The sequence below is a fragment of the Falco peregrinus genome, chromosome 2 (assembly GCF_023634155.1).
Source record: "Falco peregrinus isolate bFalPer1 chromosome 2, bFalPer1.pri, whole genome shotgun sequence".
NCBI lineage: Eukaryota > Metazoa > Chordata > Aves > Falconiformes > Falconidae > Falco > Falco peregrinus.
In genome coordinates this window covers 109,618,639-109,638,127 of record NC_073722.1, presented here as the reverse complement: position 1 = coordinate 109,638,127, position 19,489 = coordinate 109,618,639, and the positions used below count along the sequence as shown (strand labels likewise).

The 19,489-nt window shown below is 39.9% G+C and overlaps 1 protein-coding gene across 1 annotated transcript; it reads right to left on the bottom strand.

Moving 5' to 3' along the window:
- Window positions 1–360: 360 nt before the first annotated feature.
- Window positions 361–18,886, bottom strand: GDPD1 (glycerophosphodiester phosphodiesterase domain containing 1). Its single transcript, XM_055796192.1, has 10 exons — window positions 18,647–18,886; window positions 14,121–14,163; window positions 9,838–9,973; window positions 9,120–9,165; window positions 7,668–7,786; window positions 6,945–7,034; window positions 5,753–5,886; window positions 5,065–5,124; window positions 4,158–4,209; window positions 361–3,623 (listed from the first exon to the last, which is right to left on the bottom strand). The coding sequence occupies exons 1-10, from the start codon at window positions 18,780–18,782 to the stop codon at window positions 3,501–3,503; spliced, it is 939 nt and encodes a 312-aa protein (XP_055652167.1). The 5' UTR covers window positions 18,783–18,886; the 3' UTR covers window positions 361–3,500.
- Window positions 18,887–19,489: the final 603 nt, after the last annotated feature.

Genomic DNA, 19,489 nt, shown 5'->3' with positions numbered 1-19,489 from the left:
CAATTCCCTGTTCTGGTTTACTAGCCATTTAGAACATGTATTAAGAAATAAAATACTGCCCAGAGCAATCTGGGGAATTCTCTCACCAGCCTGCCAAAATCCTTTAAGTTACTAAATACTGTCACGTACAAAACCCCCACTTCACCTCTTTTACCTAACATGAAGCCTCAAGGCTTTAAAAATTACACTTGACCTTAAAACCTAGTATTTAATATAATTTAATGGAAATCTGGTAGGAAGCTGGAAATTTACCCTCTAGGGCGAAGGGAAATGTTCACCCACTTACCATCTGAAAAAGAAAGGCCTGTATTTACAGCAAACTGTCACCCAACACAGGACAACACAACACCGTACAGAAACTTGCTGTAAGTAAGATGTTTTAATGTGTCACATTTCAAAAGCATCAATCTTTCTTTACAAGAAAAGAAAAGTCACTTCATAGATTTGGAGCTAGAGAGGTCCACAAGACTAATCTGCAAATTAAAAGTGCATGAAATACATGCATCATCCTTCATACATAAAATATTTTGCAATAGGGTTGAGAACACAGTAAGTGTTAAACAATATTTAGAGTTAAAAGTACCTGAAAATAATCTCTCCTTGGAGAGAGAGATTAACTGAACATCCTCCTGGACAGCTGTGCAAGTTCTCAACAAATGCTTTTCTGTACAAGTGGTTTAAAAATCACACAGCAATTTCTGGAATATACACAACAATGATTGGTAAGAACAAATACTCTACAGTTACCTCAATTCCATGTTATTTTGTTACAAACAGTTATCATGGCCTAAGCCCTGTGCATTGGTGCTTCGATTCCTGGCTTCATCCACACAACACTGTCTGTCTCAAGACTTTCACTCCCTAAAGCCCAAATGGGTGTCTGAATACATTCAGCAGCTTTTCTGGCACTGAACCCCTTCCCTCCCATGTAACTTGACTCATGCAAATTTCAGATATTAAGTAGCAGACTTATCAAAGAGAGGTCATGTATAAACAGCAGAGTCAAAAGCTGCATCAGATGTAGGAAGGCTAGAGGCTGAAAAACACGCTGAGCATCTTTGAAGGCAGAAGTTTCCGACACCACTGCTAGAGAGAAAGAGGAAAAAGACTAAAATGACATTTAAAAAAATAAGGTTTTCATTGCAATAACTTTTTTGTCATTTAATATAGAATAAAGCAAACCAGTTTATGCAGTGGTGAAGGGAACTTGAGAGAGACACTAAGTCATCACCTGTCCCTTGAGAGATTAAGTCCAGAAATTTTAAAACTTAGCTTTTCCTAGCCTAAAAAAAATAATAATAATATGTAAGTGCTATTTGGTAGTAATAGTCTCTCAAGCTAGAATTACATTCACATCTTAATGTAGGTGTGCGTGTTGGAAATTCAATAGCAATAAAACTGAGTTGAAGAAACCACGCTGTATAAAAACTATCTGGAGCTACACACTGAGCTGCATATGGAGCTTATTCTGTAACTACTCTGCAACTACTGAAAAGCAGGCAGAACTCTGACTAGACTGACTATTAGCAGTTATCTGACCAGACATAACTGGTCTGAAAAGGAAACAAAAAGCTTAGTACATAATAAAATATTTCATCCTTTTTGAAGTTAAACATTTTCCTCCTTCTGTTCAATGAATAAGAAACCTGATTAAATTAAGAGGAAATTAAGTCTACGGCCATCTTAACCAGGCAGACATTCAGAACACCACCACTGACTCATTTGCTACCATCACACATTCACTTAAATCAGTAGTTTCTTCCACTTCACCCACGTGAAAATACTCCTCCGAAAAGAATTGTAATGCAAAAACAAACATTATCCATCCAGATGGACTTGACATTCTAACAGACCGCCTACTGACAGACATAACAAAATAGCAAAGATGCTCCATGATTACAAGTATGGCACAGCAGCCAGTGGACAAGAGCCCTTCCACATCTGAGCTAGCAAGGGAAAAGGATGACTTAAAAGTTTTTATAGCCATGAGTATACCTTCCAGTAAATATACTCTTGCATCTGGCTACTATATTAAAATCCATCATTTTCACATGAAGTTCCTTAAAGAAGTAGATACTATCACTAAACAGTCTTGTTCCAGCAGTATCCGATGATTAAATGACTGAGCTTTATACATGTCATTTTCCATAATTAAGCTACAGTAATAAAACTCCTTCTGAACCCCCCCCCCACTAACATGACCACACCAAAACACAAAAGCATTACAGGCTCAAATCTGTTTGACACATGTACATCGGTTCACAATGACAGAACAGCATGTAAGCTTCCAGAAATACCTTCCTACCTAACCCCAGTCCATCACACCTGGGGTTTCCTGGCTTTTGCCAGTAAAGCAACTTTCATGTCCATGCACATAAAATTAATGAATATCAAATGTACTTTTGTGGAGAGAAAAGACTAAACTTTACACACATTCTAGACTGACACTTGCTCCTTTTCTAAGTATGCATATACATCTGCTTTGGGTGAATTAATTTAATAGGAACATTCTAATTTGTTCCTGAAACTCCTGACCAAACTTAAGTCTTCTCTGGTCCCTCACCCTAAAAACAACTTCCCACTCATCAAGCCAACAGATGTTAGAACTACAAATGTGCAAAAGACTTCTAGAACATTGGCTTCCTTTGTGAAAAGACTATTTCAAAGTAAGTGTAATCTATAATAAGTGCAATCTTCCTTTTTGGAAAGCTAGCTACTGCCATGCCACAGTAGCCTGACAGGCAGGTCAGAACCAGGGGCAAACCTAGACCCTGGCAGTGGAACTTGGTGCCAAACCCAGAACCTGGCTTAAATACTGTTTTTAGACCTCAACCAGTAAGTCACACTACCACCACCACGTCAGAGGGGGGTCTAAAACCAGTTGCAACTCAAGCGCAACATTCTTATCAGTAAGAATAATGGAGTAAATCTATACTGACCAAGTGAGTTAATTCTGGTAAAAAAGTGACTGCCTTTACCAACTACACTTCACATGCTAAACTATTTGCCTAGCCACGGATTCTGCTTTCTAGTTCTCCTGTGCATTGATTTTCTTTTTTTCCCTACAAGTTATCTGAAAACTAAAAGCAACACAAGAAATGCATACACACAGGGTATGCTTTCAGAAATTCTTTAGTTTCTGCCCACTAGAATATAACTGGAATAACTGACATGTCTTGACATCTGCTTAGGAACACTTGTGATGGGTAAAATAACACTTACTATCTACAGGTATCCTACCCAGCAACTTTCTCTCCTAGTCATCGCCATTTGTGAAGTGCGCTGTTGCTAAATGAGCTATTTACAAATGTAAACTATGTAATTAAAATTTTAAAATAAATAGACAACCTTTACATTAGGTAGCAACTTGACAACAAGGTAATAGATCATCCAATTACATCTTTCAAACAAAGTGATCTGTCTACGCTGCTCAAATTTTTTTATGAGGAAAATCCTTGGCTCACAATCTATTCTGTAAGAGCTTCCTTCGGTTTCTTCCTTTATGCTGGGTAATTGTGTAAAAACTCCTTAAGTTTTGTTGGATAGTCTGTCATCACTCCAGTTGCTCCCAAATCAAATGCCCGCTTGTATTCTTGTTCTTCATTCAGTACCCAAATATACACCTATAAGGTGGGATAGAAAGACAAATTGTTACAGGAAATAAATTTGGGGAAAAAAAAAAGGCAACTTTTAACCCAAATTGTTTCATGTGAGAGAGATGATGCCACAAATATTTTAAATTATGAATGATTACACTGGGATGCCAAAGACATGTACACAGAGATACCCAACTTCTTCTCCCTTGCCCTCCAAACCAGGGCATTTTCTAGGGGTGATTCCAACTCTGTTTTGTCACCTGAGACTTCAGATATTTCTAAAAGTCAAAATGTTATTTTGTGAAAAGCCCAACACAGGTAAGCAGTTCAGCAGATTTTGTAGGCTGAAGTGTGGAAATCTTAAAGGGATTTAAATTACAGAGTCTATTTCCGAGCATAAAATTCTTCCTTTGCAACTACAGAACTGCCAATGTAACAACATAAACTATTGCTCAGAAACCAAAAAGCAACAAAACACAAACCCAACTTAAGGCCTTATCCGGCTGGCTCAAGCTATCAGTGGGTTAAAAGCACATTTCCTTTAGCTTTGCCACACTGTACCTGAATGCCCCGAGCAGTGAGGTGGTCAAAAAGTGCTTTCCGCATTAGCAATCTGCAGAAAGGAGAAAGATGTTATTTAAGAACTTGAAGTATATATGAAGTTTTCAATGCCTGTTGATGTTCTGTAATAAATTTTCCAAACAGCATTTAGATTCAAAGTTTTCCACAAGAAAGCGATTAGAAACCTAATAATAGAAAACTCTTAGTTCAAACAATGCAAGACTGGTTAACACAGATACCTAGGAATTTGCATTAGCTACAGCTATTTGTATCAACTCTTCTGAAAATCAAATCCAGCAGATTCCTCCTTCGTACAGGTACCCTGTACCACATCCAATGAATCCATCCCTTCACTGTCAGAAAAGATTTTATCCACCAAATGACATGAAAACTCTACCAGCCAGTCAAGAAATCAAACTAGCAGATGTCAGAGATAGAAGCAAGAGCCAGAAGACACTGCAATCACAGTCAACCTCTGAAAGCATATGACTAAGTCTCCTCTGAAGCACAGATACTCTCAAAATGCAAAGTGTTTCATGTAAGCTAAGCAGTATCTCCTCTGACAAAATTATGAAAGTCACAATCCCATGAAACACAAAAGCTGCATTCTGAATCTACCTGCACGCTCATTAGCTGAACACACTTAGTGACAGAAACTAAACAGACTTAAATTGGAATAATGCCCACTGTTACTGCACCTCAGCATGCTTCAGTGGATGAAAAATAAAAGTATATAGGAACACCTGTGTAAGATTTGATTATAATTTATGCTGCAGTGACAAAAAAAGCTAGAAGAAACTGAAAAAATACTATATAAAAGGTAGCTATAGCAATAGGTAGTTGCTTGAGCCAACTGTTAATATATAGGCAAAATATAAATAAAAATCTAATTGGATTAAAATCTTACGTGTCAGCTAGCCAGATAATAAATTTCTGGCTTCTTGTCATCTTCTGTGGTTCTTTCAGCCTGTTGAGGAAGAAGAAACAAAAATTGCTAAAGCACAGACTAAAACCATGAAATGTTCCTGCAAAAAGAACATGAAGAATTAATCTTACAGTTTCTCAAATTAGATCAGTAATTTCCACTATGACAATGATTTCAAACTGGGTTACACAAGCAAAATGTGCTACATTTAAGAGAGGCAGCAGAGAAACAAAGAGCACGTGAAATCTCCTATCTACCTTATTACTGACTTGCCTCTTGGCCTTAATCAACTAATTTGTTCTCAAGAAAGAGGAAGAAAAGTGCAAGAATTAGCTATTTGTTCAGAGCTGCTACACATTAATATGTAGATGGCATAAGTACAAGCTGCCTTGTAAAGGCAGCTGCATGAAGGCGGTATTTACAGGAGAGATGCTGTAAACGGGCAACGTTTACACTAACTAACCACATTAACTACTGACTAACTCGGAGCTGACTACAGACAGGTTAAACACAGAGAGGCAGAAGATTTGCATAACTTTCTCTTAGGGACACACAAAACCCACTATCCTCAGCCCAAGGATACAGACCGAATCAATGCTCAAGCTGGCATTATGTTCACTTGTTTTACCATCATTTCACCACAGCACCCACCGACGGACTCTTAACTCACTTGAGGATGATTGAAGGCATGGGAATTTCTAAGAATTCTTCCTTGAAAGGAATGAATGGCAGCAGACCAGTGTAGAACAGGCCAAGAAGCAGGAGGACACGTTGCAAACAGAAGATGACGGGAATGTCAGCATTCTGCAGAAACCAGGAAAGAAAGATTCTAAATTTTCTTGGTAGATTGTTGAGTCTGTTGCAATTAAATTTACTCTTCAATGCATGTTTGAAGTTTAGCACTTGCACCTAAAGATTAAGCTGCCAACTGTTTACAGTATGCCTACCACTGAACTTAAATCACTCCTTCTGGTAACTTGTAATCCAAGCAAAAAAGTTTTAAGCAATTTGAAGGGGCACTGGGGACATGAAAAGGTGAAGTTCTACCTGTTGCAGTACCGCTTTCGTTACCCGCCTTCATCATCTTTCCATACTGCACAACACTACACAGCATTTTCTCTTAGACTAGTACTACCACTGAGAACAAGATGTGCTTTAGCACAGGACTTGTAACTGTTTCATACCACACTAGCTCGCTTCACAACACATTTTTGAAGATGCTGGTTTATGAACCAAAATACCTGGGCATTGACACTACAAAAACGAACAAATGTAACTGCTGTTCTGGTAGGCAATGGTGTGTTGTGCTGCACAGATACATCAGAACAGTATCTGTACTCTCAGCCAGACCAATTTCACTCAGGTACATAATCCCCTTGGACTAAGCACAACTTTAACGTAATTCTAAATCGTACAATTCCTCAGCACAAAAAGCAATAGTATCTATAGCTGTAAAACAGCTTTATACCAATGTAACCGTGTGTCAAACAGTGGTCACATCCATTTTCATAAAAAGAAACAGACAATAAGCAATCCTTAGAAAAATTGCTTTTGTACCCGACGAATGATGTGCAAAATGGATTCCTGGCATAAAATCGTAACACTCTATATTTTACAAAACAAGAAAAAAACAGGATTAAGCTTAATTCCTCAAGTATTTTATTGCAGAATGTATGAGTGTTAACAGTCCTTGACTTACTGTAACAATGTACAGCAGAATACAATCTAAGAACATAATTTCTCATCACATCTAGAAGTCTGGCATAGCTGGCTACATCTTGATTCACAGGGTGCTTTTCTGTACGTTTTGTCACCACACAGTAACAAGCAGGCAAGAACCACGAAGCTGGACCCGTTCTTACCTCCTTAAGACACTTTGATACAACCTCGTAATTGACATTCCCCCATACCGTCAAATGCTCTCGCTTATACTGACTCACCAGCTCTGAAACCTGCAAAGCAACAAAGCAGAACCCCAACATGCATTCACTAAAAGTTATACGCAGCACTATTTAACTGAAAGTCTACTTGCTACTTTTCAACTACAGAAGTTGTTACAGAAAAGATATGCTCTCCCACCTTAAGACAACTGCTGTTTTGACTGGAAAGAAATGGGTGTTCAGGTGAACAGATAGAAGGAAAGACCGTTATACCTCAAAAAAACCCTAATTTAAGAAAACTAGATGGCAAAACAGTATCTGATGTAAAGCAGACTTTGTTTACTGTGATGAACACTTACCTTCACACTGACATCATGTTTTTATGCTGCTTTGGTGGGCAACAGTCCATCAGAAGACCCTTCATATGAAGTACAAAACAAACATGTCTCTAGCAGTGTAGCATCAGTTTCATGCCAAGATACAGGTCAATAAAGAGCTGTCTGCTGAGTATCTGGCACAAGATCACTTCTCTGTCTTCTGTGTTACCTCATACACGGAGCAAGATCTAACATGTGAAGGATGAAGCAGTCCAAGAACACAGATTTTTGTATTACAGACTGCTATCAACTCCAAGAAACTTTTCTTCTGGAATTTCAACATCACTACATGACATTCAGCCCCAGTTCAGCATAGATTTTCACATACCTTTTTGATCAACACATTGTTGTTCATTTTGATGTCAATGTTGACAGGAGTTTGTGGAAATGCCTCAAACACCTCTTTCAGGAGTGGAATACGGTTATCTTTTCCCTCACAGTGACATTCTGGGGAAACAAGAAAGTTGTCACTGCTGTGGCCATTTTTAATGTATCATAGATAAAAGCTGAGGTGTCAGATTACTTGTTATCTTAAAATTAAAAAAAAAACAACCTATATAGTTCCTAGAATTAGCATATTTTTAAACAAAAAAAATTTACTTCACTCAGTTTTAATTAATTATGAAAAGCTCAATTCTATAATGAAAATTCCCTGAGCATATTGCACATTAAACTTAATGAAATTCAGTCATTATTTAGCAACAGTAGGAGTGCAGGCATCCTTAAAATCCTGAAATAGCAAACATGGGCTCAGTTACCATGTACCAAATGCAATGAGATTAATATGAAATGAGACCAAATGAGAAAAGCTTTTCCTTCTAGGAAAATTTACTGGAGAAGCGTGATAAGTAAAGGGAACAGAAGGCAAAACTCCCACATTTTAATGTCTGAAACTGCTTGTGGCTCTAAGGAATTAACTAAAGGCTCTCACCATTTCTTCTTATTACTATAAACAAAAGAAAGTAAGTGTGAAAATAACATGTCATGAAACTTATCTTTGTGCATTTTAAGTGTTTTGCCATTTTGAACAGAAAATTTTAACACAAAATTTGCTTCCTGGGCAACTGATGTGTGGACAAGCCACATAAAATAGTCACAAAGCCCCTCAAGCAAGTATGTCTGGTATCATCTCCATTAGCCTCTACTAGATGGAAGTGCTCTCGGTTTTAGCCTGTATGCTTTATTCAAATTGCAGTCCCAGGAATCACAGTTTTCACAAGAAAACAAGTTAGTCTTTTTCTAGGTTTTCCTCTCGCAGCAATATTTGTACTGAACTTTAAGTCACACCTACAGTAACCACTACTATTTTCATTCACCCTTCTGAAAACATCTGTATTATCTGACATCTCGCAGTGCTTCAAGCCCAGAGCACACTCGCACAATGGCATGAGCTGTGAATAAACTCTCTTCTGCCTTCTCTTCATTTTTCATAACAACATATTTTCAATCAGCACCCTCTGAAGAACTCACAAGGGAACTGAAAAGCAGTTACAAAAGTAGACAAGCAAATAACTGACATGTTTACTTGCAAGAGATATGTTACATCTTAAACTTAGTCACTGACAGCCGGCATTAAAAAAAAAAAAAAACCAGTCTTTTGGTTTCTGAAGCTAGGGTTCTATTTTCCTTTTAAAATTTCTCTTATCAAGATACTGACAGAAGCAAATCCACTTTTCTACTCCCTTTGCCAAAATAAGAAATTGCTGCACTACAATAATGGAACATTAGTTACTGTTACTGTAACAGCAACTAATGGAAACAGCAAGAGACAAAAACTTACCTTTCTGAAATGTGACATCCAACTTGCAGAGATATGGTGGAAGTTCCTTAAAAATAAAGGGAAATGGAACACTAATTCAAGTGCAGCGATATAATCACAACTTTTCTTGAAAAATATAAAAAATTGTAATTCATAAGCCATGTAAGTTTTGTCTTTAAAGACAAAAATCCTACTTTTTTTAAATTCTTCTTGTCCAAAAAGTGATTTAGAAGCACCGCATTCATTTTTACTTGAACTATTTGGCATTCTTAGACTTGTGTTACCTGTAGCTGCATAAGGCAAAACATTTCCAGATGCCTGTCTGAAAATTCTGAGAATTCCACTGAAGTATCAGATGGAAAGACACTTCTGTAAGCCAGGCTTTTAGAACTGCCACTGCAGGGGCGATTCGTCTACCAGTTTTCCCATTAAAGAGCTGGTCATACGAGAAGGAGCTCGTTGACTAAGCTTCCTTTGCCATGAGTATGGCAAAACAGGCCCACCTCCATAAAGCTATTCATCCAACCTGCTGTCGGAGGGAGTTAACGACCCTCTGGAAATCACAGACAGCCCAGTTAGCTGCCCCCCCCCCCCCCCTTTTTTTTTTTTTTTAGTAAGACAAGATGAATTCCTCCCTAGATTTTGGATACTAGACATACACACACACAACCTGCCTGACTGCCCCACAAATGAGTTTTTAAGCATCACCTAGCAGCAACATTTTTGTTCTTCAACTTACAGAGTATTTGAGGTCAGATATGTTGACATCAACTCCTGTTGATCTCTTCAGGTTCTCATCATGGGACACAACCACTTGCTCATCTTTTGTCAGGTGACAATCTAGCTCCAACATGTCTGTTCCTATATTAACCGCACTGGAAGAAAAGAAGTCTGCCTTGAACCACACATGTATTTTGTACAGGCCCAAACCTATCACGTACATGTCACTAAATTAAACTAATCTCACTGGAAGTACTTTAGACGCTTAATGATGCAATGAATCCTCACAATCTCACTGCAAAGCAAGAAGCAAGTAACTGCTGCAGTGGGAAAGCTGATGCAAGAATAAACAACGTATCATGAATCAGAGATGGGATTTGAACTTGGGAGCTTTGGCTCAGTCTCCCATAGAAATCAGCTAGCACACCTGTCGATTGCAGCCTACCACTCAGGATTGAGAAACCTCCTTCTAAAGTATTGTTTCAGAATTTTGAGTGTGATGTTTATTAGTATCAGCATGTTTACCACTGGAAGAAGCAAGCTCTTTTTAAAAAAAAAGGTCAGCAATTTCATGGTAAACATAAACAACCAGTGATGTGAAAGCCTTTTTTACTTAAGTTAATCAGGAGTGGATGGATCAGGAAATTAGCAATGGGGCTTTCAGGCTTTTGGATAGCAAAACTACATTTTCAAAAAAATATTATTATTTCAATTAAAAAGTTTTAATTTAAAATTAAAAAAACCCCAAAACACTAAAACACCCAGTCATATTTTTCAAAGCAAAATAGCTACTCCTCTGTTCCAATCCGCTGCCTTTGAAGTTCTAATCCAATCCCAAACCTACTCTGCAGAATCTTAGCTCATACAAGGAGCAGTAAAGAAAGCAGAAAAGTAGTAACAGCACTGATTAAAAATAAGTACAAGAAATGTCACACCAGAACAGAAAAACTAAGCTAAGTGAATTGCTCATTTCATTAGAAAAGATACTGAGAAGGTATAATTTCAGCAGACAGCTAAAGTCCTAGCCTGAAGGCTGAACATTTCCTTCAAAATACTGGACTGCTCTTTTTATCCACCTATGAACAAACCTGTCACAGACCCAAAGCCCTACGACTTCAGTAACAGCCTTTTCCTTAAGAAAAGGGCTTTATTGACTGATGAAATACAGATGTGCCATAAACATTTACAAATGCAATAACAAAACAAAAATTAGAACATACTCCCATTAAGCGTCTAGCGCAATTTCTGGTCCAGGTAGATACTGATAAACAGGTAGGCTATCATATTAAAACCAGTTTGTTAACTGTTTTCCAGTGCCACTATTAAGAATTAGGAGAGGAACAAAATCCTATTATACATAGAAGAGACACAACCTGCTCTGTGTAATTTTTCTTCCCGAGGAAAAGCATCTCCAAATATGCTGCAGAAGATCTGCCAAAATTGCAGAAGACAGTCTCCATCTAGTACCATGTATTATCATTTAACTAGCAAAATTTATTAGAAATATTACTGCTTAAGAAATTGAGGACTGATGCTGCATGGAAAAAGGCGAACAACAACTTTCCTTGTTAACAAATTTGAGAATTTGCCAGGCTCTTAATAGCAGCTTGCTGCTAAATAAGCTTCCTTAAAGTGCTGAGTTTTTTCAGCTGCAAATCAGTTTGTTCTACAGCTCGGTGATAACGCATCATATATACACTGCTCTCCAGATTCAGAAGAGCGTCGCTGGATTCAGATCCAACTGCTCCAGAACTCAAGTTGTGAAGGAGGCTCACATTTGCCAATTAAGATGATACAGTTCTTTGCTTCTGTCTAACTACAAGTGTTTTCAAGTAAAAGGACATGCCAGGAAATACATAAGAAAACTCTTACCTTGGAAATAAATTCCATTAGGCAAGGCCTAATGCACCACAACGTACAGAGTTTATGAATGTTAAGTCGACCACATACTTCTATTGTCCTAACTACAGTGTTTAAAGCTTTCTCTCTGAACCAAGCATGTTCATAAAAGAAAAGGAAATACAATGGGAAAGTATCTGGACAGTTTTCTTAGCAGCTTCCTGTCAAGACGATGCTGAAGTATATGGCTGTATTAAGGACAATTAAAATGGTAATTAAACTGTTATGACATCTTTTATGCCAGATCCCTAAATACTTTAAGACACTACAAATGTTTCTTTTAGCTAAAACACAGTTATTTTAAAATCTAGAAACCACCACAGAAGCATTTAAATACAGTATAACATGGTTACAGCCAAAAAAACCCTATGAGGCATTTTAACATGCAAAAACAAAAAAATACTGTCTTTGATACAAAAAGCTTATAATTGCTTTCCAGAATATTTGTAAGTTAAGCTAGTACAGAACTTGAATTGCCAACAAGGCCTCCTCCTCCCATACATTTTTGTTTGTATACTACTACAATAATTTCTTCATTATCATGCAACAGTATTTAATATTCTCCAATCACTGTTAAAAGTGTGAGCAACATAAGTAAAACTATTTGCCAACACTTAGGTTACCACCACCAAGGCAAAAACAAGGGGGTAGGTCTTACACTGCAGGCAAGCATCTTCTTTTGGATTCAACTACATTAATGGTCAAATACGCCTGCTTGCCCAAACCTGCAAAAACAGCTCTTGCAGGCATGCCCCGTTTGGCTGCATGCAAAATCAAATGGATTACAAATTGATTAGTTCATACCAGCCATCTGAGCCAATCCAGATAATTTTTCACCATGCAGATCACCAATTTTCTACCCAATTCCTTTTGCTAGCTTACCAGTGGAGATGGGAATGAGCAGATGGAAAGGACAAAGCCTTTACCCCTTCACAGAGGAAGCCAGACTTTCTACTGCCTAGCGCAAGGTAATTGCTCTGACTCCGCTTTCGGCACAAATAATATGCCTTTATTATTCAACCAAGACAATCTCAAACCAAATAACCTAACTTTGCTACTGGCAGTTGTAATGAATTCAAAAAGTGGACTTCAACACATCTGTTACACTATAGTTGTAAAATAACGTTCAGAATAGCATGAGACAAATGTCTGTATTATCACCAAATGCTATTTGACTTCTAGCACAGTCCTTACTCTAAGTACTACAGCTTACCTCTGGGAATGAAATAAAAATAGGTTATGGTATAACTGTCTTTGCAAGAGCCCTATACATATAAAACCACTATGATACTAAATGAAAATTAAGAAATAGTTAAAAAAAGATAAAAGGAAGTGTGGTAGAAGACTTGAAAAAAGGCAGGCCAGCTGGAAAAAAAACACGCCACAAAACTATGCTAAGCTTCCATGGAGATAGAAAATACTGTGGTACTTTCAATAGCACTGTTTGGTTGGGAAAGCTGGCACTCCTCAGCCTGCAAGGAAATGTGCAAACTGATGAGGCTACTTAGCACAAAGCAAATCAAAAAAACGCAAACAAAACAAAGAGAGGCCTAAGTAATTTGGTCACTTCTGACTGCCAACTAGAGTTTTAGATATGTTTCTTTTTAAACTGCCTTTAAGAACCTTGTTAGAATTCACTACTTAAACGCTGGAGGCTTAAAAGGCTTTCCAGTACCAACTCCATTCTAAACCCCTGAGATAAGAGGCTTTCATACATCGTGTGAATGAAGTATGTGTATGAAGGGAAAAAACGTAATACAAGCATTTTTGATAGTTTTACAGATGGTATGTTACAAGTTAGTTAACATGAGGATTTCAGTTACAGTAATTCCAGGAAACAAATTATTAACCTTCTATATAGAATAGGGAACTGAATACCATGAAACTGGAATACCTAAGAGAATTGCTTACAGCCATAATAACAGATTCGGACTTCCTGAAATCCAGCCTTGTATGCTAATTAGGATATTCGTATAAGCTATGACCTGAAATACCTTTTGAGAAACAGCAATGCATCTAGAAAAAACAGTGATATTAGTTACAAAAAATAGCCTTGTAATGATAAATTAATAGAAGTTATCCCCATTAAACATGGATGCAGTATTGTTTCATGTTTTCTTAGCTAGCACAGGAGCAATCAGGCCTCAGGAGTTTTATTTCCAGTTGCCAGTCTACTGCGTTATGGTGTACAAATCCTAGTCTGTGGTATCCCAATCCCTTGCTGTTTAAATTGGAGTGATGTTTGGTAATCCACTGAAGTCATCCAAAGGAAAGATAACTTCCAGAAATAGGACACTCCACCCCAAACAACTGACGGAAGTCCTACCTTTCCTGATTGCTTCACTGACTAAAGACAATGAGAACACTGCTGATGTAGGCATTAGTGGTTCCATTTGTACTCACTGGTGAAAGGCTGCCATCGTGTTTTCCAGGTTCTCTCCAGCACCTACAAAAATAACAAAAACTAAGATGTGCACAAAATATTTTTCTCCTCTCAATCCCAGTGGAAATGAGTAAGAAAAATAAAAAGGATGTTAAAATGTACTTATTTTTAGGAAATATTTGGAGGAGCGGGTATGAAGCTAAGAGTCAGAAATCCCTGTTGCCGCTAACCTACCGGAGAGACCCAAGGGACAGGACTTTCTCAAGGTAAAACAATAAACTACCAGCAAAACAACAGGAAAAAAATAATAGACTTATCTTGGATTTGTATAACACTTTGAATATACAAAACAAAGTGTTTATTTTAGCCGAGTTGAGTGCCCTGTTTTTCCTTAAAGGCACTGTATTTGGCTATGACAACATGCTCCACAGGCATAGGAACAGTATATGCAAAACATCTACTTCAGAGATAGTGGGGAGGAGTAATAAGAGTAAAGATAACAAGGAGAGGGGGGAGAATAAAAGAAGAAAAAGCATGCCCAAGACTCTCTGAAGCTCATATTCCCTAAACACATAACCCAGTTGATGCTCAAAGAGGTGACAACCTCTTTTTTCAGTGCAAGAATACTTCCTGAAACAGCACAAATCTGTCAAAAAAAGGTTTATGCTGCTAGCAAAAGGAGGTTTCATACACAAATGAAACACACATCAACTCCAGTTAAGAAATGAAAGGACAAGCAAATTAAATTTTCTGTCAGGCAGGAGTAAACTCTGCAACTCTTAAGCCATCATTCTCTACATAAAAATCTTTGAATATCAGCCTGGTTAGGGACTGGTAAAGATCGTGCCATCTCCCTCCCTCAGAAAAAAGGCAATGTTCTAGACTGAACAGCAAAACAACTTCAGGAAGATACCTGTACTGATGAGGATATCTATGCAAATTTTAACTACTCTTTGACAGTGATGAATGACAGACTTTGCAAACAACAATTACAAAATCTCCAATTAAGGCCTTGCCTATTATCAAGGCCTCACCAGTACATACTTATCTAAGTCCGTGTTTAGTTACTTAATGAAAGCAATGCAATTCCATGCACGTGCAACTAGCAATTTAAAGTTGTCGTTACCAGGTTAGCTTGCATTAACAAGTTTACGAAATGAAAGACTTAACTGACTTAGAAACTTCATGACAAAATCTGCATGGTTTAACATAAATCAATATGGTAAGTTCACAGCAGCTTCTGTCATTAAGACATTCACCAGTATTTTACGATATTTGATTGCAGAACTAGGAATAGGCTGAGTGGTAAAACTGACCAAGGGATAGAGGCGAACATGAGAATCTCATCGTGTCCTTCTGATGATTGACTAACAGATAGGAAAAACCTGCACAGGACCTGTATGACTAGTTACAAATTAACTGCAATAAAAATGGAGGTTTTAGATAACTTATCAACTGTGACAATAGAGTCCATACACCCTGAACATGAGACAGGTGGGGGAAAAAACAACCTAAGTCAGTCTTCACTTTGTGAACAAATAGTATCCTAACATTCCTGGGCATAAATTTCCAAAAATAAAACTTCTAGCGACTGATGTAACAAGTCACACGTGAAGGAAGGAGGGATGGAGAGTCAAACTAGCTAGTACAAACACCCAACTTGCAGTGCTTTGGGGAAATGAGGAAAAAAGCTGAGAGATCAACTGAAAGAGAAGTCCTGCACCAGCAACATGGCTTTCACAAACCACACGCAGAAAAGGGAAGTACGATAAGCAAGCGTTTTGATGTACTAAATCATTTTCCTTCCTTAAAAATGAAAAGGCTGGGCTGACTGAAGGACTTCTGACATTTACTTAAACACACGTCCAGCTTCATGTCCATTTGCGTTGTTGCATCTGCCACGCAGAAATTACCTTGCCCAGCATACTTTAGCACCCGGTGAGCCAAAAAGGCCACATCCAAACACCATCACTGCATAGTCTGACTCCCTCTTGTCCCATGGCGAGGCTTTCAATGTCAAGCACTGGCTCAAGGAAGCGACCCTTAGAAGTTCTGTTGTTCTGGGGTTTTCTTCCCCAATGTAAGCAAAGAAGCCCGTTAGGAAGAATGTTGCCAGCAGGTCAAGGGAGGTGACTGTTCCCCTCTACTCAGCACTGGTGCAACCACATCTGGAGCATCGTGTCCAGTTCTGGGCTCCAAAGTACAAGACACATATGGATCTACTGGAGCAAGCCCACAGAAGAGCTGTGAAAATTAAAGGATGACAGATTCCTGCATACAATGAGAAGCTGAGGATGCTGGAATTGTTTAGCCTGGAGAGGAGATGCTCGTGGGAGGATCTTACCAACATGTATAAATACCAGATGGGAGGGAATAAAGAAGACTGAGCCAAACTCTTCTGAGTGGTGCCCTAGGGGAAGGACAAGAGGCAACAGGAACAAACTGAAACACAGGAAATTCAGTTTATAAACATAAGAAAAAAACTCTGTATTATTCTAAGGGTGATCAAACTCTGGAATAGGCTGCCCACAGAGGTTGTGGAGCCTCTGTTCTTGGATGTATTCAAAACCTACCCAGAAAAGGTCCTGATCAGCCTGCTCTAGTCAGATGAGATGATCTCCAGAAGTCCCTCCCTTCCAATCTCAACTATTCTGTGATTCTGTAAAAATCATCATGCTACCCTGTCTCAGAGACCCTGCAATCCAGTCCATGCAGCTGGCATTGACAGAGGACTCTTTTAACACAGAATATAAAACCTTATTAATCTCAAAAATTACCAATTTGAAAATTATGCAGAAGTGAAGAAATAATTCAGGGCTGCTTCCACTGACGAGCTATAAACTGAGATTAAAAAATTCTTGCATGGAAAAAGAAGCAATATCAAAACCCACAGTCCTAAAAAACTTCACATACAAGGCTTCATCTCAGAGAGGAAAAAGCCAAACAAATTAAGTGTTACCTTGATCTCCAAAGTTAATAGGAGTAATGCAATAGGAAACCTGACACTGCGTCTAAAGCTACAGCGTGATGAAAGCCTGATGAGAACTTAAGTCCCATAGGAATTTAAGTTACAAGGTAAACACTACAGAGAGTAAAAAGTAAGTCATCTTCGGTCTCATAGTACCCGATGAGCAAAAATCTGCCATGATGTTAAGGGCTGTACTTCCCCAGTAGGTGTATTTCACATTGTATGTGTGCAGACACAGAACAATTCAAAGACTGTGGTTTTGTCTCTGAACGTCTAATGAATAGTCTTCCCATTGAGTAAGGCTTTCCTGTTGTTCTAATGGCACTTTGTGCAACTGGCCAAAACACTTGCGTTCTGGGCTTAGGGCTGAATGTCTTAACTAAGGTCACTGCAAAGAAGCGAGAACAAAAGAAGATTAAGCAGATCACACCAAGTTCCAACAAAGTCATCCGCAAGTTTTAATAGCTTGCAAATTAACAAACAAATGGGTAGCAACCAAAGAACCTTTGTTCACTGAATGAAAATACATACCTACCAGGAAACAGCCAACATATGTGTTCCAAACCAAAAGGTGCGTTTTGTGCTGTACTTAAAGAGTATAGTTATAAAGAAGGTTAATCGGTTGTAGAAACTAAATTAAATAAGTGGAAGTAATAAAATCTACAAGAGATCAGCTCTAGCTTTTGTATTTTAATAATTCAAGGCAGTAGTTAAGGACCGTTGGCTAGAACTGTGATCGAATAGTGCCTAAACTGGCACTAGGTAAGACATTGAAAACTGTTTAAACTCAGCATCTAACACATCTCCCATAGAACCACAGGAAAAATACTGCCTAGAAAACCGACTGACCATTTTCACGCACTGAATGAGGCAGCAGGGAAAAGCACAGAAGTGCCAGAACAGGAAAATACAACTCCCTGTGTATTTTTTTTCCTCCCAATGCTTTTTGGAAAAGCTAGAAGAAACTTTAAAAATCTTGAAGCTATTTCAGAGAGAAAGAAACCAGACTGCCCACAAGGCCTCAGCACAAGGCTGCAGAGGGGACAGGCTCTCAGGGTGGGATCTGTTTGGGATCAGTTCTACGGCAGCGTGGATCCGTGAAGGGCAAGGGGAGCCTGGAGAGCCCCCGGCACTGCTGCTCGGGCACTCGGGAGGCAAGCAGATCAAGCTTCGGTACCTGATCCAAGGCACACTCAGCACTTCGCTCAGCAGGAAGAGAAATACCGTAATGCAGAATCGTTAGAATTAAAACAAAATACTAAAATATATACGTTTGAGAGTGAACCCATCGCGCCCCACGTAAAGCAGGCTGATTCCAGCTGACGCGTTTTGAGTTGGGAGATTAATTCAGCTTTGAAATCAAGCACTGGTCAGCAGGTGGCACCTAAAATTAGGTTGCGGGAGGAAGGTTTAAAGGCAGCCCGCCGCGAGCGCCGCGCCCCGCGCAGCAGCCCCGCAGGGCGCCCCCCGCAGCAGGGGGCAGCGCCGGGGCCCCCTCGGCGCTGGGGCGGGCGGCCGCGGCCCTCACCCGCCCGACGAGAGGGCGGGAAGCGCCCCCCCCCGCGCCCCCTCACTCACCGCCGCGGTGGGAGATGTGCCGGCAGCGGAAGCGCTGCCGCTTGGGTCGGTGGAGCAGCCCCGGACACTTGAGGAGAAGAGCCGAGGTAAGGACATATCCACCCAGCGTGGACAGCAGGTACAGCGTCGCCGACATCCTGCGCTTCTCGCCGCCGGCTGAGCCTGCTCCCCGCCCGCCCTGTCCCACCCCTCAGCCGGCCCGGCCCGCAGCCGCCTCCCAGCGAGGCGGCGGCGCTGCGGGAGCCGCTGCCACTGCTGCCACTGCAGCCGCGCAGCCGCACCGCCGCCGCACCGCCGCCCCCCCGCCTCCGAGGAGCGGGGCAGAGCGCGCAGGCGCGGGAGACCCCCGCCCTTCCCTTCCCGCCGCGCCGCTGAGGTGAGGGGAGCGCCGCCTCGTCCCTCGGCCGGACCCTCGCACCTCCGCGCCTCTGTCACGGCCGGCGCTTTTTTCCCCCCCCTTTTTTTTTAAAAAGCTGTTAATAAATGCTGCGAGCGACTTCCAATTACACGCTTTTATGTCCCGTTCTGCTTTCCTCATAGCACGGCCGCGTCTCTCAGGGATAACCGTTCTCTGTAGTGCTTTTCCTTTGATCGATGGCACTCGGGAATCACTTAAGTGCTTGGTAAATCTAAATTCATTAAGGCATGCAGGGGGAGACGCTGCCTCCCTCACAGACTGAGGGAGGCGTTTTCCACCCCCAGCGGGTCAGGGATGCTGCGCGCTAAACGGCATCCAGGTCTCTGCTCCTGTCATGAGGTATAATTATTGTAACTAATTGACAGATTTTGGATGTGTGCTAATTAAAAAACAAATATTGTAGAAATTAACTCAGGTGTCAGCAT

What these genes read in the sequence shown, in the direction of transcription:
- GDPD1 (XM_055796192.1), bottom strand. Translation starts at nt 18,782, where the DNA reads ATGTCGGCGACGCTGTACCTGCTGTCCACGCTGGGTGGATATGTCCTT. An exon ending in TATCTGACCTCAAATACTCT is followed by an intron (nt 9,166 to 9,837) that starts GTAAGTTGAAGA and finishes TTTATTTTTAAG; the next exon opens with GAACTTCCACCATATCTCTG. An exon ending in GGATGTCACATTTCAGAAAG is followed by an intron (nt 7,787 to 9,119) that starts GTAAGTTTTTGT and finishes TTGTTTCCCCAG; the next exon opens with AATGTCACTGTGAGGGAAAA.